The 23,311-nt window shown below is 45.7% G+C and overlaps 1 protein-coding gene across 1 annotated transcript in view; it reads left to right on the forward strand.

The window, feature by feature from the left end:
* The window catches only part of TMEM184A (transmembrane protein 184A), a 46,621-nt gene extending 37,469 nt beyond the window's left edge, over positions 1 to 9,152 (forward strand). Inside the window, exons 6-9 of the mRNA XM_066576319.1 lie at positions 1,740 to 1,831; positions 5,175 to 5,344; positions 6,437 to 6,634; positions 7,917 to 9,152. Coding sequence (XP_066432416.1) covers positions 1,740 to 1,831; positions 5,175 to 5,344; positions 6,437 to 6,634; positions 7,917 to 8,164 — 708 coding nt within the window. The 3' untranslated portion in view covers positions 8,165 to 9,152. The remainder of the gene's footprint in view (positions 1 to 1,739; positions 1,832 to 5,174; positions 5,345 to 6,436; positions 6,635 to 7,916) is intronic.
* The last annotated feature ends 14,159 nt before the right edge of the window (positions 9,153 to 23,311 follow it).

The raw sequence follows: 23,311 nt of genomic DNA on the forward strand, positions 1-23,311 counted from the left end.
AAACTGCCCTTCAGGGAACCTGTCCTGACTTTTGTGCGCATGAAACCTGCTATACCAGTAAAAAGATGGAGTATTGTACTTTAGAAAACATATTTTGTAAATTTATGTAAATTCACAGCAAACGGTCAGGAGGGCAGGCTGGACTGCTTCCCCTGGCCAGATTAGGTCTCCTAATACCGCTTCTCTCTGACACTGTTCCATGGATGACTGTGCATGCACCGGCCCAGCATCGTGCAGTTCATTTAGCCCTTTTGTGGACAAATTCTCTGGATTGAACAAAGCGCGGCTAATCCCGCACTTCCTGATCTGTAATCATCTGCGCAGACGTCTCCTAAATGATCACACCGTAGAGCAAGAGAGGGCGGCATAAGGGAACACAGTCCAGCTAGGGGAGACAGTCCGGCCAGCCCACTGAACCACTTGCTGAGAAAAAAGTATACCATTTTTTTTAGTGTATGAGTTGATCAAAACATTTAACAAGATACATTCTGTAAAGTAAAATACTTCATTGTCTTACCGATGTAGCCGGTGCTATGAACACAAAGGTAACGACAGGTTCCCTTTAAAAGCGTAACTGCACTTTTGTAAAACTTTTTTGACATGTTATAGAAACATCAAAAAGTTTTGATTAGAGGGTGCCCGGGTGCTTACCCAGGTACTGTGCCCCTTTGGCTGTGTTGGTTACTCTTTAGCTGTTCTGCACAACTGAAGAGGGGTGACAGAAATCTATAGATCTCTTCTATACACGTCTATGAGCCCATGTTCAGCAGCTGCAGACAACCAAAGAGTAACGAAACCCAACGGGTCTCAGTGAGAGCTGCAACTCCTTCGTTTCAGCAATCAGCAGGGGTCTAAGCACCCAGACTCACACCGATCAAAGCTTTTTACATGTCTCTATGACATATCAAACATTTTAGGAACGTGCAGTTACTCTTTAACCTGCTTTGTCAATGTGGGGGCTGTGACATAAGTGTCAGTGTGGGAATCCAGCATAATACCAACAGCAAAATTAGAACATGGGGCGGTCCAAGGACTCTCCTTAAGGGCGCCTACCCACTTGCGATATGTTTTCTTGCAATGTGAGAGCGAGTGAAAACACAAGCCTCGCAGCACTAAGAAAACTCTGCGATATCTGTTATTGTTTTAAATGGGGCCGGCGGCAGCAGCGGCAGCCCCATTAAAACTTAGGGAGTACATCACAGACTTCTGCCACAGCTGTAACAGCTATGGCAGAAGTCTGCGATGCTATCCCATTGCTTTCAATGGGGCCGGCGCTGCTGCAACCCCATTGAAAGCAGTGGGTTGCAGACAAACCCTGCATCGATGATTTTTGGGGAAGGGCTTGAAATATAAGCCCTTCCCTGAAAATCATCCCTAGCTGAAAAAAGAAGTAAAAAGGTGTAAAATCCCCACCCCCAGAAAGCACTGGTCTGATTGGCTGAGTGCTCAGCCAATCACAGGCAACGCTCAGCCATTCATGATTCAATGCCCTTCCAAATGAGATTTACCTAACAATATAATACTAAATAAAACCACCGCCTGGGGGTCCCATATATCCTGTGCTGGCATAGTAGGCTTTAATTACTGGTGTACTAACTTTTACATGCAACTCTGCTTACATATAGCATCAAGATGAAAGAAGAAGCAAGAACATCAGACACTTTCCATATCACACCATTGGATAAAGACTTGGATGTTCTTTATACATTGTATTTAATGGCGGTATCCTATTTTCACAGGCCACCCTGCAGTTCTGCATAGTAAAGCCCATCATGGCTGTCGTCACAATAATCCTACAAGCATTTGGGAAATATCATGATGGGGATTTCAAGTGAGTTTTAGGAATTAAGCAGCATTTTCACTTTTATGCAATTTTTTAAAAAGTGGCTTCGTTAAAGGGGAACTTTCAGAAAATCAAATGATATTAAAGAGGAGCTGTCCTCTCTCCTGCTTTAATAAATAATTATATTCCACATAATATGACAATTCTACAGCATTTTTTCTTAGAACTCTGTATTGTGCTCATCCTCTATTACTCCTCCTGGAAATTTAGGATTAAATGGACATCTGAGTGTTATCGATAGCGGACATGTTTCTGCACACTCAGACATTGTCCAATCACTGCTGACTGCGTAGGGACACGCCTCTTTGACATGGCTTAATGGTAACACCCGTTTAGCAATTCGTTCCTAAATTTCCAGAAGGAATAACAGAGGGACATCACAGTGCAGAATTGGTATATATGCTCCAGCATTATTCTTTCATGGGGAATGTTGGTTGAATGGCAGTTCATACACACATTAATATATTGTACACACACTAATCAGAGAGATAGACACACAACTTTTTAACAAGCTTTAAAAGTTTTTCCAAAGTTTTAAAGGGGTTGGCTAATCTCATCCACCTACACATTAGAACACATGTACATCATAGAGGGGGTCCCCCAATTAGAGAGAGACCCTAAAAAGCACCCTATATTGGTGAACCCAGTTTATCCGCTTGAATCCATTTGAATGGCCATATGTAATATCAGATTCCTCCTGTAGTTGCTGTTGCAGGGAAAGGTAGTAGTTTACACCAACTTTCATCCGCCCACCATATTAATGTGGTTGTCTACGATAAGTCACCCCTTCAAAAATCCCAAGAGCAGTCAGACAAGTGCAACATTAATAGCTGTGGTAGTAATGTTACTCATATCATACACTTTTTACTTGATACCTGCCTGTGTATACGATGCACGCCTAAAGCAACTCTACATGTATGAGAACCTTCCTGTGTTGACATGCCAGAGAGGGCACAATTACTATAGGGGGCACAATTACTATAGGGGCCACGAAGAGGGAGCATAATTGCTATAGGGGCCACGGAGAGGGGGCACAATTACTATAGGGGCCATGGAGAGGGAGCACAATTACTATAGGGGTCATGGAGAGGGGGCACAATTACTATAGGGGCCATGCAGAGGGGACAGAATTACTATAGGGGTCATGGAGAGGGGGCACAATAACTATAGGGGCCATGCAGAGGGGACAGAATTACTATAGGGGTCATGGAGAGGGGGCACAATTACTATAGGGGCCACGGAGATGGGAGAGAATTACTATAGGGGCCACGGAAAGAGGGCACAATTCCTATAGGGGCCACGGAGAGGGTACACAATTAATATAGGGGCCACGGACAGGGGCACAAATACTATAGGGGTCACAGAGAGGGAGCACGATTACTATAGGGGCCACAGAAAGGGGGCACAATTACTATAGGGGTCATGGAGAGGAAGCACAATTACTATAGGGGCCAAAGAGAGGGGACACAATTACTATAGGGGCCACAGAGAGGGGGCACAATTACGATAGGCGCCACGGAGAGGGGACAGAATTACTATAGGGGCCACAGAGAGGGGACACAATTACTATAGGGGCCACAGAAAGAGGGCACAATTCCTATAAAGGCCACGGAGAGAGGGCACAATTACTATATGGGGCCACTGAGAGGGTACACAATTACTATAGGGGCCACGGAGAGGGGGCACAATTACTATAGGGGCCACAGAGAGGGTACACAATTGCTATAGGGGCCACGGAAAGGGAACACAATTACTATAGGGGCCATGGAGAGGGAGCACAATTACTATAGGGGCCACAGAGAGGGGGCACAACTACTATAGGGGCAACGGAGAGGGGGCACTATTACTACTGTAGCCATTGGAGTAAAATAATATATTCTGATAAGCCACACCCCCTACACCACGCCCTCTTTTACCGTTGCCAATATTTCTTTTGGTAACAACTGTAGCAACCCTAGATTATATTAACAGTTTTATAGAGTTCTCGTGTTTGAGCAGAACAAAATTTATGATGTAATGTTCGAACTCTGTTCGAAACATGTAAGTGCAAAAAAAACTTTTTTGGAAAATGTTTTTATCTCTGATGTCAAAATAAAATACTGTTTTTATCCTGGTATTAACGGAAGTGGCGGAGGTTTTTGTTTTCTGTTACTGTGGGGTGTGCCTGCACCCGATGGTTTTTGTAGCCATGCGGTGAGCTGGTACTTTGGATTTGCAACATTTATTTTATATCTAATAATATTTTTTTAAATAAATCTTTTATTTTCTGTTCTCATAGTTATTACATTTTTTTGTCTACAAAATTGCATTGCCTACTAGTTTCCAATGTACGACTCCTGGACTACTCACCCCTCATATTCCAATATAGAAAACACCATGTGACAGGCTGTTATCTCAGTTCATAACATTATATTAAACTAGTGCCATCTACAGGCAAGCAGTTGAATTGCATGCCCTTGTAGCGCTCTCCAGTACACAAATTGTGAACTTCAGTATCTCTGAAATGTTTTTGCTAAAATTATTCAAAGACCTGTAAAAGAAAGGGTCTTAAAGGGAACCTGTCAGGTCAAACGTGCTGTCCAAACTGCAGGCATCATGTTATAGAACAGGAGGAGCTCAGTAGACTGATTTTTTCATTTTACTCCACTTAGAATTTTTTTCAGAAGTTTTTCAGTACATTAATGGGTTAAAGAGGGTGTTTCAGGCTTGTAAGCTCTGTAAATGCATTCTGAATCATCTGGACTCTTGACACCTTAATTTTGCAATATAAAATACTTGCTCCTCACATTACTGTCAGGATTTTCTATTGCCCATCTTGGTGCTGTAACTCTTATAGGGTTAACATTAGAGATGAGCGAGCGTATTCGTTAAGGGAAATTACTTGAGCGAGTATCGCCATTTTCGAGTACATGCCCGCTTGCCGGAAAAGATTCGGGGGCCGGCGGGGGAGAACGGGGGGGAGATCTCTCTCTCTCACTCTCCCCCTGATCTCCACTGCTCACTCCCCCAACTCACCGCTCACCCCCGCCGGCCCTTGAATCTTTTTTCATGAGCAGGCAAGTACTCGAAAATGGCACTACTCGCTCGAGTAATCTGCCTCAACGAGTACGCTCGCTCATCTCTAGTTAATACTTACATATTAGTATAACTATCAAGAAGGAGTACAGGGCCTGTCCGATCATCCCTGAGAATACTGTTCTATCTCAGCATTGTATTGGGGATTAATAAAAGTTGTATTTGGAAAAAAATAAGGGAATTAAAAAAATTATTCAAAGACATTTGGGACTGAAATATTGTGTAATTTGCCTGTTTTCTGTTCTTGCCTTTGCAGCGCTCAGAGTGGTTACCTGTACATCACGATTATCTATAACTTTTCCGTCAGCATGGCCCTCTACGCATTATTTCTCTTCTACTTTGCCACCAAGGAGCTGCTGCACCCTTTTGAGCCTGTGCTGAAGTTTCTTACTATCAAAGCAGTCATCTTTCTATCATTTTGGCAAGGTTGGTACATATTAATGGCTAATACTATAAAATAAGTTACTTATCAAAGACTTCCAGCTCCATCGGGTTAGACATAACATGGAATATACTTACATGCCACCCACCCCCGGGTCCCAATCTTTTTTTCTCAGGAAGGGATCACACAAATTTGTTTGTTGATATACCGGGCACGAGCACCCAGCAAATACCCATTCAGTCACTGACACCCATGGGGACTCTTACAGCAGGTCTGCAGGCAAGGCGTCATGTCTGACTTCTGGAACAGCGGGCGATTCTTCTTGGCAAACTGCTGGAAGTTCACCGCCTGGGGGCGCTGGTGCTGAAACTCTTGTAGTAATAGGCAGGCCCAGGCAGTGGCAGCGGTAAGGCAGTCCTCCAGAGATTGATCCAAGCAGGTGTACCACCTGAACAAAGTGGCAGTGTCCTTTTAATGTTGGCTACAGCCTTGCAGAGCGTCAGGTCAGGAGAGGTGAGAGATCACTACTGACCATGGCAAGCACAGTCAACATTACTGTATAATGGGGGCCGGTGGCTGCAGGACTAGCAGTGGTGGGCTCTGGGCTGGCTGCACTGATCAGCCACGAACTATGGCAGCAGTAGTACTACTAGGTGACTGTCGGCCTACCAGGGATATGCCGAGTCTGGTAGATTGCCAGTCCAGGCCTTTCAGTCCCTTGGACAAGAATGGAAGTGTGATACCCATCTGACTATTGCCCCATTCAATTGAGGGCCTTCAGGATCCCTGTTCTTAAGATGAGTGGGGGTCCCAGTAGTCGGACCCCTTTAGTCACCCCATATCCTGTAGACAGGGGTAACTTCAATTGGTGGGATAACCCCTTTAATACTTGAAATTACTTTGTTCAACTCCTACTACAAACTTCATCTACATGCAGTGGGGCTGATGGGTAAATGCTTTCTGTAGTCCCTTACTGTTGTCCAGGAATAGTCTTTACAGGGCTAGAAGGAGTGGTTCATGATCTCCTCCAATCCATAGGTATAATGTAAAATATCGGTTTTGCCTAGAGAGTTCCCATTAAACAGACATTTAGTATCTGACCAGCCTTCTTACCACCTGCTACCATTTTCCTGCAGGAATGCTCTTGGCGATACTGGAGAGATGTGGTGTTATTCCTGAAGTACAGATCATCAATGGTAACTCGGTTGGTGCAGGGACAGTAGCTGCCGGGTATCAGAACTTCATAACCTGCATTGAAATGCTGTTTGCAGCCATTGCTCTTCGCTACGCCTTCACCTGCCAGGTTTACCGTGAGAAAAAAGAGAACTCAACGGGTAATGTATCGATTTTCAGATTGGTAAAGAATTCAGCTTTGTACAAGACTCTTCAGGTGTCATACTGTTGTGGTAACTGTACCGACCAGCATATTTCCATGCCAGATGTAGAACTGGGAGTACAGAATATACAGTGAACGATGTCTGTATTAGGAACACCGACTCAATAACGGGTTGGTCCACCTTTTTGGGCGATCACAGCTTTCTGATATCAGGTAGCAGATTCCACAAGGGGGTGAACATCATCCTTACTTAATTTCACGCATGCCTGCTGCAGTAGCTCCATCAGTTGGTGCCCTTTCCAGCATATCCCAAACATGTTCAATAAGGTTACAATCTGGTGAGTTAGGGGGGGATGTCAAGGCAGTGTGGAGAATTCATTTATCATTTTCCTCCAACCGCCCCCTAGTGATCTGAGCTTGATGACACAAAATGTGAAAGATGGCACTGTGGTTGAGGAAGAATCCCTGAAGATATGGGTGCAGATGGTCAGCTAACAGGTCCTTGTAGCGTTCACCATTCATGGATTGTGATATGATGACCATCTGTCCTAGGCAATGCCAGGAAACTCCTTCCCAGACCGTGACACTGCCACCAGTGACATGTTGAACCCCAATGGTGTACCTATGGAATACAGCCATCCGTATGGTTAAGCAAAAAAAGGGACCTGTCACTCCAAGTGACCTTCTACTATGGTGTCCAAGGACCTTTGAGGTCTTTCCTAGGCCCATGCGAGGCACAGTTAGTGATGATGCAGATACAAGGTATGCCACATGGCCACTGTGGAAATTTGTCTAACTTCCCTATTGTTGTACTGCTGGGTTGGTTGGTCCACTATGGCATGATGATGCTGAGATTCCAGATGCCAACTGGCACCTCCGTGTGATCTTCTGTTGGATGTCTGCCTATGGTTCAACCAGTCTTGGTACACTCTTGACACTGTGGTTCAGTAGCAGCCAACAAGTGCAACTGTTTCAAAAATACTGACACCACACCTCCGCGCACCAACAGTCTGCCCGTTGTCAAAGTCACTCAATTGGTCACCTTTAACCATAACAGCAGCAGAAAGCAATATTTAGTCGTTATCAGTGTATACCGATGTCATGGTCTGCTGGAACCTGCAGCAATCAGGAACCTAACAGTGAAGTGTTCAGTTTCCCCACAACAGGGGAAATTAAGAATAATACAGTTTCAATTGTTGGGGGGAAGGGGGTGGCTTTAAGTCCTCCACGGCGAAAGAAAGAAGCAGGAACCTTCGCTAATATTATTTTTTTTTTTACAGCAATTGTGGCACCCATGCAAAGCATTTCCAGTGGTTTAAAAGAGACAATGAGCCCCCATGACATAGTGCAAGATGCCATCCACAACTTCTCACCAACGTATCAACAGTACACCCAACAGTCCATGCAGGACATGGAGCGCAAATCACAAGGACAGAATGGGCAGCCAGTTGCCAGCAACGGACAGTCAAGCAGGAAAAAGAAACAGAATGAGAAGATGATGCTCATTATATCAGATGACGAACTGTAGGACTTAAGAAGGACTAAGCATGACTTACGGTTTGCGGCTGAATGACTATAGCTGCTTTGGTTTACCAATGTTTCTGACTAGAGGGTGTCTTACAGGACCCATACAATGCATGGGATAGATGGCCACCCGAAAGACTGTACAGAAACTTGTATCAAATGTATTGGTCTGCATCAGGTCATGACCTTGCCAAGGATGGATCGACTTGACTATACGTTATTAGCATCTTTAGCCAAATGCCTTCTGGCTGTTGTATTTGTGCTGAGTAGATCCTTTATGTTGTTTTAATGTTGTCTAGTGTTTTTGTAATCATTTTTAAATAATGCCAAAAAATTCTTAGGATGTTTTTTTTTTTTTTTGATTCTTGTTCATCGTTCTTTTGCAATTCCAATGCAAATATCGGAATCCCACCGTGGCCTAATTTGTGTATTTACAGTCCAAGGTCAGTTCAGCGGACAGTCTTCTCATCGTTAAGAGTTTACATTGATATTCGTCTCACACTCAATAATAACAGATGCAGAACAGAACAGTAAAAAAATGGGACAATGCGTCAAAGTCATTTCAAATCATATAGTCTGTGTGCCGCTGGACGTTTGTTCAGGAAGATTGATGGAATCGTTTTATGGACAACCCTGTGGCTTTTTGAAACCCTTTTTATTTCTCTTCTGGACAATTGATTTGGGGATTTTTTTTTGTCAATTTCCCTCGAAAAAGCTGCAAGATTTTATTAAAGATGTGTATTCAGGGTAAAAAAAAAATAACATGTTTTTGTGTTGTTCCCGGTAGATAGTTGATGTCATGATTCGAGATGGGACTGATTGGGCAGATACAAATGTTGTCACTTCATTGTATGCCATGAAATGTTGATTTCTCCCATGTACTTTATTGGTGGTCTCTACTCCTGACTCGAAATGAGAGGTGGTAGGGGAGAGTTCTGAAGTTGGCACTGGATTCATACTGTCTTCACCCAATAAAGTTGAATAAAAACTAAGTTGCCAACAAGGTAAACATTACCAATTGCAGTTTATATCTCATCTGCTCATCTTTTCTCCCGTAGCTCGATTACAACTTTATCTACAGAGCAAATGGACATAGGAAGGCTATTGGGTAGAATTTGGATGAATTTTGTCAAGGGGCATGCACACTAGCCCTATAACTGATATACCAGCTTTTTGTCCCTTTAACAGTGTAGGCAGAAGGGACAAACAATGACCATTGTTGACTCACCAATGCTGTAATAGCAATTGGACAAGTAATGCATCGACAAATCAGTCATGCTTTGGGTATGTAACAACTTAGAATAGGGATACAGATCTTTGGCCAAGTGCTGTCAAGGGGGCATTAAATGGGTTGACCAGTTTCCAGACAACATTGCAGCAATAGCTTTGAAGTGTCTCAAAATAAACTGTCCTCTACTGCCGTCCTACTGGTGATTGTTGTGACTGCAGCATCACCACCCATTATCCTGGCATCTCCGCGTGCATCCTAGGCGCCATGATGCCAGGAGTCCCGAATGGAGACGCTGCAGCAGGCAGGTGACTTCCGGTGACGTCATCTGCCACATTACCGAGAGGATAGTGGGGCACCGGCGCTGGATCCCCATGGCAGAATTCTGGTAAGAACTGCCCTGTTACTTCGACACACTTAGAGCTATGGCTGCAATGTTGTCCAGTAACAAAATATACTCTTGGAAGTGGGAGGCTGTAGATGGTTATTATAAATATTGGGAAAAGTTAAAAAATGAGTGCTCAACTGCTCCAGTCCCTTATTAAAGGGCTATTCTAGCACACATTTTTCTATCCCTGCCCCCTCACATTCTGGAGGCCTCCTCTGTATATCCCAGCCACTTCCCTGCAGTGCAGCCTCCCGTGTTATGCTTATCAGGCACTATCTTGAGAGTAAGATTTTTACTTTCAGACAAATCTCAGCTAGAGGCTATACCATTCTGTCTTATGGCAGGGGGTGGGGCAGTTTATCACTACTTTCTGTATTCACCTAAATAATCTATAACCCACAGAGATTGAGCTGTGATCTCCTCCATTTTAACTGTGTGACAGCTGTATTCCCGTGTAGGCAGTTTCTGTGGTAGGGTTCATGTATAAGAATCACACAAACTAAGAAGCTGGCTAGAAACTGAACACATAACCCCAATAAATATGAGCTAGTCAAAATTGAGATCACACAACCATCTGAGGAAAAAGAGGCCAGGAGTTTCAGACAGAAAGAAACAAATCAAGATAATAATACTAAGCTCACTTATAGGCTCATTGTCAAAAGAAACAAAAGCACCTTGAAGAAGTTGTCAGAAACAAATGAAATTTATTATGCGTGAATGTACTGGTGCTACAAGTAAGTACAATATCAGAGCAAAAGGATACTATATGAAAACTGAGCACTTGAAAGGAGGCTCTAGTACCCTGTTGTACCACCTCTAGCTTGGATACAAGATGTGATACGGGTGGGTATGGAGGCTCTAGTACCCTGTTGTACCGCCTCTAACTTAGATACATGATTTGACACAGGTGGGCATAGAGGCTCTAGCTTGAATACAAGATGTGATACGGGCAGGCATAGAGGCTCTAGTATCCTGTTGTACCGCCTCTAACTTGGATACAAGATGTGATACGGCCGAGCATGGAGGCTCTAGTACCCTGTTGTACCGCCGCAAGCATACATGCAAGATGTGATATGGGGAGGTATGGATACTCTAGTACCCTATTGTACCACCTCTAGTTTGGATACAAGATGTGATATGGGGGGCATGGAGGCTCTAGTACCCTGTTGTACCGCCTCTAGCTTGGATACAAGATGTGATACGGGCGGGCATGGAGGCTCTAGTACCCTGTTGTACTGCCTCTAGCTTGGATACAAGATGTGATACAGACAGGCATAGAGGCTCTAGTACCCTGTTGTACTGCATCTAGATTGGATGTAAGGTGTGATATGCACAGGCATGGAGGCTCTACTACCCTGTTGTACCGCCTCTAGCTTGGATACCAGATGTGATACAGGCGGGCAGGAAGGCTCTAGTACCCTGTTGTACTGGCTCTAGCTTGGATACAACATGTGATATGGGCGGCCATGGAGGCTCTAGCTTGGATATAAGATGTGATATGGGCAAACATGGAGGCTCTAGTACCCTGTTGTACTGCCTCTAACTTGGATACAAGATGTGATACGGGAGGCATGGAGGCTCTAGAACACTGTTGTACTGCTTCTAGCTTGGATACAAGATGTGATACGGGCAGGCATGGAGACTCTAGTACTCAGTTGTTCCACCTCTAGCTTGGATACAAGATGTGATACGGACGAGCATGGATGCTATAACACCCTGTTGTACCGCCTCTAACTTGGATACAAGATGTGACACAGGCAGGCATGGAGGCTCTAGTACCCTGTTGTACAGCCTCCAGCTTGGATGCAAGATGTGATATGGGGATGCATGTAGGCTCTAGTACCCTGTTGTACTGCCTGTAGCTTGGATACAAGATGTTATACTGGGGGGCATGGAGGCTTTAGTAGCTTGTTGGGCTGCCTGTAGCTTGGTTACAAGATGTGACATGGGCAGGCATGAAGGCATTAACATCCAGCTGTACAGCCTCTAGCTTTGATACAAGATGTGATACTCGGGGGCATGGAAGCTCTAGTACCCTGTTGAACCACCTCTAGCTTGAATGCAAGATGTGATATGGATGGGCATCGAGGCTCTAGTACCCTGTTGTATTGCCTCTAGCTTGGATACAAGATGTGATATGGGGAGGTATGGATACTCTAGTACCCTATTTTACCAACTCTAGCTTGGATACAAGATGTGATATGGATGGGCATAGAGGCTCTAGTACCCTGTTGTGTTGCCTCTAGCTTGGATACAAGATGTGATACAGGTGGGCATGGAGGCTCTAGTTTACTGTTGTACCACATCTAGCTTTGATATAAGATGTAATATGGATTGGCATGGAGGTTCTAGTACCCTGTTGTACCACCTTTAGCTTGGATACAAGATGCGATACGGTCAGGCATGGAGGCTCTAGCTTGGATACAAGATGTGATACGGGCAGGCATGGAGGCTTTAGTACCCTGTTGTACCCCCCTCTAACTTGGATACACGATGTGACACAGGCGGGCATGGAGGCTCTAATACCCTGTTTTACAGCCTCCAGCTTGGATGCAAGATGTGATACTGGGGGTGATGAAGGCCACTACACGCAAGTAGCTTTTTTTACAGGCCTAGGGTTGAACACTTAAAGGGGTTCTGTCAAAGAAAAAAAAAACATACTCACCTATGCCATACGGGGTCGGTCACCGGGAGGCTACTGCTCCTCTTCTTTCCCAATGGCAGCTGTCCGATCGCAGGGTAGAAGCTAGCAAACTTCCAGCTTCCGCCCCTGCTCCGACCATGCTGGGTGGCAATTACTGCCGCCCGGGTCAGTGGTCGGCGCGCCACAAGTGACGCGTCGCCAACTGATTGGCCTGGCCGCTTCTAACCTCTGCCATTCGTGGACGGCAAAGGTTAGATGCGGCCAGGATGGCAGGAGCAAACATGCGCGCGCAGGAGCCGCTAGAAGATGACCCCTCACGCGGCACCTAAACAGCAGAGGGAAGAACAACAATGGGATTAGGTGAGTTAGTTATTTTGTCTTCACTCTTTTTTTTACAGGTTACACTCTACAGAAATGCAGGGCAGGATGCAGGTGAGTATACATTTTTTTTTTTTTTTTACTGACAGAACCCCTTTAAGGCTTTGAGTGACAAGACCGTTCATCTACTCACCCCACAACTCTAATCATTTGCATACTGCCCAAGTTCAGGCTCACATGCTCGTAAGCATACACTGCCGCGTATGGTGGCGAAATTGCAACACGCCTGACAGCATAGTCCTGCATGCTGTGAGGAGCAGTACACCTGTATTTTTTTGTATTCCCTGCGCCATTGTGTATATACATGCCCAGAGAGAACAAAGGGCTCTATCTCGCGTATATGCGCTGCAAATAGAACATGCCACGTTTTTATTTGCACTCATGTATTATGCAATTCCAACACGCTAAGGTGATTAGAATTGCATAAAACAGTGTAATCGATAGCATGTTAAGTTACCACTAGAGATGAGCGAGTATACTCGCTAAGGCACATTACTCGAGCGAGTAGTGCCTTAGCCGAGTATCTCCCCGCTCGTCTCTAAAGATTCGGGGGCCGGCGCAGGTGACAGGTGAGTTGCGGCGGGGAGCGGGGAGGGAGAGAGAGATCTCCCCTCCGTTCCCACCCGCTCTCCCCCGCCGTTCTCCGCCCCCCGAATCTTTAGAGACGTGCGGGGGGATACTCGCTCATCTCTAGTTACCACGTATCACACAGCCGTACACAGAGTGTGTAATATGCGGTAAACATGCGCCCGTGTGAGCTCTGCTTGAGATGTTACTGCACAGCGACAACTCCTTCTAGGGGCGGGATTTTGTTTTCTTGGACAAACTCCATATATTTTTATAGATTGTCCGTATTTGGGCTCCTGCACACTTGCGTTTTTTTTCACACAATATCGCTGCCTTTTTTTCACACGATTGTCAATGGGACTTTCTAATGTTAAAAACGCTTTGCAAGTTGGTGCGTTTTTAACATTAGAAAGTCCCATTGACAATCGCGTGAAAAAAGCAGCGATATTGCGTGAAAAAAACGTAAGTGTGCAGGAGCCCTAAATCAAACAGTTCCCCTTTGATGTCACCCGGTTTGTTGTTTACAGGTCAATGCTGGTAATCATTGTATATATCAGTTTTCCTAATGTAAGCAAGCATAGTACATCTAACATCTTCCATGGGTATCGCCTTTCACCAGTAGCAGAGATACAGAGGATTTCACAATCTATTAAATGCAACACATTGCAACCTGAGAAGCCAAATTGGCTGATTCAGCAAATGCAGCAACAGACAGAAAATGGCTATGGGTGCACAGACACATTAAAAAGACGTCACCCATGTGGGAATCGCCATACATGTATGCAGTTCATCATTGTACTGGACCTGTTGGTGCAATTAACAGCAGCTATGGCTGACACGTAAATTTGTATGGATGACTAGACCCAGCAAAAACATTGGGGCTAGTTACATCTAGTCCAAGATGGATTCCACTACGAAGGAATATATTAAAATACCGCTATGTGTTACGACCCCCAATTCGAGTATTACTCAGGCAACGGGATATGTCAGCAGTAGGGATGAGCGAGCGTACTCGGAAAAGCACTACTCGCTCGAGTAATTTGCTTTATCCGAGTATCGCTGTGCTCGTCCCTAAAGATTCGGGTGCCGGCACGGAGCGGGGAGCTGCAGGGGAGAACGGGGAGGAACGGAGGGGAGATCTTTCTCCCCCTCTCTCCCGCCCGCTCTCCCCTGCTCCCCGCTGCGACTCACCTGTCAGCCGCAGCGGCACCCGAATCTTCAGGGACGAGCACAGCGATACTCGGAAAAAGCAAATTACTCGAGCGAGTAGTGCTTTTCCGAGTACGCTCGCTCATCTCTAGTCAGCAGTAGAGATGAGCGAGCACCAAAATGCTCGGGTGCTCATTACTCAAGCCAAGCTTTCTGTAATGCTCGAGAGCTCGCTTCGAGTAACGAATCCCATTGAAGTCAATGGGAGGCTCGAGCATTTTTCATGGTGACCCATGCTCTGCATAGGGGAGGGTGTGTGATTTACCTGAAAACATCAGAAAGTGATGGAAACACCACAGAAATGGATAGGGAACAGAAGGGATAGCATGCTTGGGTGCATCTGAGCCTCGCAGGTTGCACTATTAAGCCAAATTGTGGGCAACAGCCTAGCGGTCACCCCCCTAACAATTTAGTTGGGCCAAACCATAATCATTAAGGCACACGCGCTGGCACATCTTAGCTAAGCACCACACTAGGTGGAACGAAGGCAAATCACCGCCTGCGGGTGACACCACTGCCTCTTCTCCTGTGTTACATGCTGGCATTGCTGTCCAATCCCCCGCAGGACACAGGTACGAGCCTGCGTCCACAGCATACTGAAATTTTTCCCAGCACAGCGTCCAGCTGTCCCCATCCCAGACGGGGTAAGGCGCACCCCTTCGCCTACTCAGTAGGCCACAACGTACTGAAATTTTCCCAGCGCAGCATTCAGCTGTCCTCATGTCACACGGTCGCTTGATATCCACACCACCCTCATGTCTATTTATAAGTGCGTATTGGATGAGGAGGCACAGGAGACACACACTGCAGAAGGTTGGCAGGGCCTGGCAGCGACCCTCTTTGAAATTGTGGGAGATAGCCCATAATGCTGATGAGAATTGCCGATAAATTAACGTATGATATTAATTCCAATCCCGTGCCACCTCCGTCACAAACTTTCACGAGCCACAAACGTCGGTATAAAGGGGACTCGGATGCCAGTACTTCTACACATCTCCACAATTCAACAACCCATTCTAAAACAAAAGATTTTTTTACCCAGAGTGCAGGTGAACCCCTGAAAGATTTATTTACCAAGAGTATAGGTGAACCCTTAAAAGATTTGTTTATTAAGAGTGTAGTTGAACCCCTGAAAGATTTTTTTACCAAGAGTGCAGGTGAAACCCTAAAAGATTTGTTTACCAAGAGTGTAGGTAAAAACCTGAAAGATTTTTTGAGCGACAGCTCGTACTTGCTTAATGGGATTCAGGTGGCAGTCCACCGACAGGCAAGCTACCGCCTGTCCCAGCCCCTGTCTCTCCCCTTGGGGATTGTTAACCAGTGCCCCAGTAAAAAACATTATGAACTGTAAAGAAATTAGTGGCCAAAGATGGACACCGCGCTGGGATACGTTTCCGTATGCCGTGTGACCGTTTTAAAATTGTGCTTCATAGCTGACAAATCGCAGACAAATTAATGTATGATTGTAAGTGCCATCCCATGCCACCTCCGTCGCAGCATTTCATTAGCCACAAATGCCAGCATAGCCCCCTAACTCAGAGGCCAGTACTTCTACATTTTTAATGAAGAAAACAACCAATTTTAAAAAGAAATTTTTTTTTTTTACTAAGATTGCCGGTGAGAACCTAAAAGATTTTTTGAGCGAGAGTGCAGGGTATTTGTTTACCAAGAGTATAGGTGAACCCCTGAAAGATTTGTGTACCAAGCGTATAGGTGTACCCCTGAAAGATTTGTTTACCAAGAGTATAGACGAACCCCTGAAAGATTTGTGTACCAAGCGTATAGGTGTACCCATGAAAGATTTGTTTACTCAGAGTGCAGGTAAACCCCTGAAATATTTTTTTTAACATAGAGCTCGTACTTGCTTAATAGGATCCAGGTGGCGGTCCACCAACAGGCAAGGTACCGCCTGTCCCAGCCTCTGCCTCTCCCCGAGGAGCTTTTTAACCAGTGCCCCAGGGAAAGACAGCATGTACTATGAAGATATTAGAGTGGCCAAACCAGGACAATTTATTCTGTCATAGCTGGACACTGTGCTGGGATACATTTGTGGACACTGTGGGCGTATGAAGCTGGAACCAGCTGAACTCTAGTAGTGAACCTCTTCAAAATTGGGGGAGAGAACCTGGAGGCAGCCCTTCGAAAAAAAAGTATTTACAGAGCCTTTTGGCCCTCTTAAGAATTGGCTGTTCAGCGTGTGGACATACTGGTTTAGGAGGAGGAGGAGGAAGAAGATCAGAGAAGGATAGACAAAGCTACTTCTACCCTTTTTGGGGTGATAGAGGGTACATGGTTCTCCAGTTCCAGCTTAAAGATATTTTATGTTAAGCTGCTTTCCAACGGTGGAAAAGTCTGGTGAAATCCAGGCTTTGTTCATCTTAATAAGTGTAAGCATGTCGGCGCTGTTAGTTGACAGGTGAGTACGCTTATCCGTGATAATCCCCCCAGCACCACTAAACACCCTCTCTGATAACACGCTAGCGGCAGGGCAGGCCAGCACCTCCTAGGCGTACAGTGCAAGTTCGGGCCACGTGTCCAGTTTTGACACCCAATAGTTGTACGGAGCAGAGGGATCACGAAGGACGTTGGTACGGTAGGCTATGTAACATAGTAACATAGTTCGTTAGGGTGAATGAAGACAATGTCCATCTAGTCCAGCCTGTCTATGCTCCTGTGTTGATCCAGAGGAAGGCAAAAAACCCCAAGAGCAGAAGCCAAATAGCCCTTTTGGGGAAAAAATTTCCTTCCCGACTCCCTAATGGCAATCAGACTGTTCCCTGGATCAACCCCTAAAATTTCCTACCTACCTGTAACCCGGATTAACAATTAACCTAAGATTTATAACCTATAATATCCTTCCTCTCCAGAAAGACATCTAGTCCCCTTTTAAACTCCTCTATGGATTTTGCCATCACCACTTCCTCCGGCAGAGAATTCCACAGTCTAACTGCTCTTACAGTAAAGAACCCCTTTCTATGTTGGTGATGAAACCTGCTTTCCTCTAAATTCAACGAGTGCCCTCTTGTTACCATCGCGGTCCTGGGTGTAAACAGATCATGGGAGAGATTCTTGTATTGTCCCCTCATGTATTTATACATGATTATTTGATCACCCCTTAGCCGTCTTTTTTCTAGAGTAAATAATCCCAGTTTGGATAGCCTCACTGGGTATTCCAGTCCCTTCATTCCATGTATTAGTTTAGTTGCTCTTCTTTGAACCCCCTCCAGTACTGTAACATCTTTCCTGAGCACCGGTGACCAGAACTGTACACACTATTCCATGTGAGGCCTGACTAGTGCCTTATATAATGGAAGGATAATGTTCTCGTCCTTCGCCCCTATACCTCTTTTAATGCACCCCAAAACTTTATTTGCCTTTGCAGCAGCTGACTGGCATTGATTACTCCAGTTTAGTCTACTATCCACTAATACCCCCAGGTCCTTTTCCATATCACTTTTTCCTAGCGGTACTCCATTAATTGAATATTGGTGACATCCGTTTCTCCTGCCCATGTACATAACCTTACATTTATCAACATTGAACTTCATTTGCCATTTTTCTGCCCAAGCCCCCAGCGTATCTAGGTCCGTTTGTAGCCGCACATTGTCCTCCGTTGCATTAATTATATTGTATAATTTTGTGTCATCTGCAAATATTGATATTTTGCTGTGCAGCCCCTCTATCAGATCGTTGATAAATATATTGAACAGAGTGGGGCCTAATACTGAACCTTGTGGCACCCTGCTAGCGACTGTGGTCCAATCCAAGTACGAACCATTTATTACCACCCTCTGCTTTCTATCACTGAGCTAATTTTTTACCCACTTACACACGTTTTCACCTAATCCTAGCTGCCTCATTTTTGTATATTAGCCTATTATGTGGCACGGTGTCAAATGCTTTAGAGAAGTCCAGATATACGAGATCAATAGACTCTCCCAGGTCCAACCTAGAGCTTACTTCGTCGTAGAAACTGATCAGATTTGTCTGACATGAGTGACCCTTCATGAATCCATGCTGGTGAGGAGTTATTCCCTTAATCTCCTTGAGGTACTCATCGATGGCGTCTCTCAGAATCCCCTCAAAATTTTTTCCCGTTACTGAAGTGAGACTTACTGGCCTGTAGTTACCAGGCTCACTTTTGCTCCCCTTTTTGTAAATTGGAACCACGTTGGCAATGCGCCAATCCAATGGTACTATGCCGGTCTTGATAGTGTCTAGAAATATTAGATATAGCGGCCTAGCTATCTCGTCACTTAGTTCCCATAGTATCCTTGGGTGTAAGCCATCTGGGCCCGGCGATTTATCGATTTTAGTCTTCTTTAGTCGCTTCCGCAATCCGCACCCCTCCTGCGTTAGGTATGAGATATTTTGTGATGGGTTCATTTTATTCCCCTGCATCTCGTGTGGCATTTCCTTTTCGTTTGTGAATACACTTGAGAAGAAACTGTTTAGTAGATTTGCCTTTCCTCCATCATCTTCAATGACCTCTCCTGCATTATTTTTTAAAGGGCCAGTGCTCTCCCTGCAAATCCTTTTGCTGTTAATATAGTTGAAAAATAGCTTTGGGTTGTTTTTGCTCTCTTTGGCGATCAGTCTTTCTGCCCCCTCCTTGGCAGTTTTGATCCTATCTTTGCATATTTTGCTTTTTTTCCCTGTACGATTTTAGCGCTTCTTCGCTGCCTTGTTACTTTAGTAGTTTGAACGCTTTCTTTTTATCGTTAATTGCCTCCCTTACAGTCTTGTCGAGCCACATTGGTTTCCTTTTGGTTGAGTTTCTTTTATTTTTAAAGGGAATGAACTGCTCACATGAGGTGATTAGGATCCTTTTAAACTTTTCCCATTTCTCCTCTGTACTGATATTTTTGAGGATGTTGTCCCAATTAATGTTACCGATAGTAGTTCTAAGCTGATCAAATTTTGCTTTACTAAAGTTTAATTTCTTTGTCGCTCCCTGATAAGGCTTCCTATTGATTGACAGCTGGAAATTGATTATATTGTGGTCACTGCTCCCCAAGTGGCTCTCAACCTATACCCCCTTTATCCGTTCTGGTTTGTTAGTTAGTACTAGGTCCAGAATGGCCCTCCCTCTCGTTGGTTCCTGCACCAGTTGGTTCAGGTAATTATCTTCAATTACTCTCAAGAACTTATCACCCCTATGTGATTTACAGATTTCGTTCTCCCATGTTATACCTGGGTAATTAAAGTCCCCCATGATAATTACTTCATTTCGGTTTTACACCTCTTCTATGTGCCTTAATAGTAAGTTTTCAGTTTCTTCTATTACTTTTGGTGGTCTATAGTACTCCCTCACCATCTTTTTACACTGTTCCCTCCTACTCAGACTAGACTGGGGAGTGGTGACACAGTCTGGCTGGGGAGCCATAAAACTGCAAAGGCCTTGGAGAGTGGTCCCCTGCCTACGCTGGACATGCTGCCTGTTCCTCACGTCTCCCCTGCTACTTGGCCCAATGAACTACGTCCTCTACTGCTAGCATTGTCAAATGGGAACTTTAGCATCAGCTTTTCCACCAGGGCCTTGTGGTATTGCATCACTCTCATACTCCTTTCCTCTTCGAGAATGAGAGTGGAAAGGTTCTCCTTTTACCGTGGGTCGAGAAGGGTGAACACCCAGTAATCCATGTTGGCCAGAATGCGCCTAAAGCGAGGATCACGGGAAAGGCAGTTTAACATGAAGTCAGCTACGTGTGCCAGAGTCCCAGTACGCAACACATCGCTGTCCTCCCTAGGAAGATGCCTCTCAGTCTCCTCCTCCTCTTCAGCCTATACACACTGAATAGATGTGAAGGAAGTAGCATGGGTACCATCTGCAGTGTGGGCAGCAGTCTCTTCCCCCTCCTCCTTCAATACGCGCTGAGAAACAGACCTGAGGGTGGTCTGACTATCAAGCGATGTATTGTCATCCCCCATCTCCTGTTCTATCTGCAAAGCATCAGCCTTAATGCTTAGCAGCAACCTTCTCAGCAGGCAAAGCAGTGGGATGGTTACGCTGATAATGGCGGCATTGCCGCTCACCATTTGTGATGACTCCTCAAAGTTTCCTAACACCTGACAGATGTCAGACATCCATGTCCACTCCTCTGTGAAGAAGTCTGGAGGCTGACTACCACTCCGACAGGCATGTTGCAGCTGGTATTCAACAATGGCTATACGCTGCTCATAAACCCTGGCCAACATGTGCAAAGTTGAATTCCAGCGTGTGGGTACGTCACACAACAGCCGGTGAACTGGCAGCTGGAAACACTGTTACAGTGTCCTGAGGGTGGCAGCATCTGTGGTGGACTTTCTGAAATGTGCGCACACGTGACGCACCTTGCTGAGCAGCTCAGACAAATTGGGGTAGTTTTTAAGAAAGCGCTGAACCACCAGATTGAACACGTAGGCCAGGCATGGCACGTGTTACTCTGCCAGGCATGGCACGTGTTACTCTGCCAAGCTGCAGAGCCACCACCAGGTTACGCCCATTGTCACACACGATCATGGCTGGTTGGAGGTTCAGCGGCGAAAGCCACAGATCTGTCTGCGCCGCCAAACCCTGTAACAGCTCCAGGGCGGTGTGCCTCTTGTCACCTAAGCTCAGGAGTTTCAGCACAGCCTGTTGACGCTTCCCCCACGGCAGTGCTGCAGCGCCTCAAGCTACTGACTGAAGGCGACGTGCTCACAGATGGTAATTGAGAGGTGGAGGAAGGGGGGGGGGGGGGGGGGTTGGAGGAGGTGATATAATAGGCCGGAGAAAAAAATGACCGAGGTAGTACCCGCAATCCTTGGTGTGGGTAGCATGTGAGCAGACCCAGGGTCAGATTGGGTCCCATCCTCCAGCAGGTTACCCAATGTGCCGTCAGGGAGATGTAGTGTCCCTGCTCGCCAGCACTTGTCCACATGTCGGTGGTTAAGTGGACCTTTCCAGTAACCGCGTTGGTGAGGGTACGGTTGATATTCCGTGACACGTGCTGGTGTACAGCAGGGATGACACACCGGGAAAAATAGTGGCGACTGGGGGCCGAGTAGCGAGGGACGGCCACCACCATGAGGTTGCGGAAAGCCTTAGTTTCTACCAGCCTATATGGCAGCATCTCCAGGTTCAGCAGTTTAGAGATATGCACGTTTAGCAATTGTGCATGTGGGTGGGTGGCTGCATATTTGCGCTTGCGCTCTAATGTTTGTGTTAGCGACAGCTGAACGCTGCACTGGGACACATTGGTGGAGGACCGTGCAGGAGAAAGGGTGTCTCGTCAATCATCAACATCATCATCATCATCATCATCAACCTCTTGAGACACTACTTGGAAGTCCCCACCCTCACCACCCTGAGACTGTGAAAGGTCTAAATTTTGGGCCTCGGTCATGACAAACTCCTCAGGTGGCTCATGAACCGTTGTTTGCGACTCAGTGAAGGGAGAACAGTTCCTCTGAGTATGCCTGTTGTGAATCTCTCCTTTTCCTGGAGTGACCAGGCTGCGAGGAAGGAGGATCAGCGTGAGGATTCACAGGTCCAGTCCCGTGGCTAGCATAAGTGGACTGCGTGGAAGACTGGGTGGTGGATAAATTACTCGACGTGTTATCTGCTATCCACTTCATCACCTGATCGCACTGTTGTGGTTTTAATAATGGTGTACCACGCGGACCTGCAAACTGTGAGATGAAGCTAGGGAGCGTAAATACGTGGCGTTCTACTTCTCCCTCAGCAGCGGGCACTGTTTCAGCCCACCCAGGACCTCGGCCTCTGCCCACACCCTCATTTGGATGCCCATGTCCATGGACGACCCTTACCCCTAGTGTTGATCATGTTGTATAATGCACTGCGTCAAAATGCTACGCAAGCTACGAGGTATTTTGCGTACGCTTTAAGCCAAAAATAGACAGTGTAAAATGTGTACAGGTCTTGTTATATAGTGCGGATCGAGAGGACACACACTTGGACTTATGCAAATGCTTTCAGCCAAAAACATAAAAAAATGAAAAATTAGTTTTTTAGTTTCTATATAGTCTGTACACCAGTAGCCGTATTCTGTATAAAACCGGTAACAGTATGCAGTATACAGTCGCGATGCTTGTGAATGCTTTGTGCGCACTACTGATCCCAGGCAGCCAAACTGATGATGCACAAAAGTGGAGTTGTAGTCCTAAAAAGGACTGTTGGGTTCTTTTAAGATAGATCCCTGCCTAGACGCTCCTTCTAACCTACACTAACGCTCTCCCTCATTCACAGCAGCTCTGTCCCTCAGCTAATCCAACCTCCATGTGAGCAGAGCATCAGGTGACCAGAGTTTTTATGATCCTAGGTCACCTGATCCGGCCAGGCATTCACTGCGATAGACGTGCACAGGGTTGGCATGTCATAGCAGGAGGTGCCAAAGCCTTCCCTGCATGTTCATTGGCTAAAAAAGCCACTAAACAGGTGGGGAGGAGAGGGTGAAATTTTCTCGAGCACCGCATGGTGCTCGCTCGAGTACTTTCGAGTATGCTAATGCTCGGACGAGCATGCTCGCTCATCTCTAGTCAGCAGGGAATGACCCCTGTAGGTTTAAATCAAATTTTTATGTTAAAAATTAATTAAAACTTGTTTTTTTTCAATATAACTATGAATATATATTTTTGAGAAATGCTAATATCTAGCAGTTTCAGCTTGACCTCTGAGCTTGTAATCGGCTGATACGTCATGCTCTGCAGAGAAAACTTAACAGATCACTCTCTCATACACAATGAGAGGTGGTCA

Source organism: Eleutherodactylus coqui, chromosome 8, assembly GCF_035609145.1.
Source record: "Eleutherodactylus coqui strain aEleCoq1 chromosome 8, aEleCoq1.hap1, whole genome shotgun sequence".
In the NCBI taxonomy this organism is placed as follows: Eukaryota; Metazoa; Chordata; class Amphibia; order Anura; family Eleutherodactylidae; genus Eleutherodactylus; species Eleutherodactylus coqui.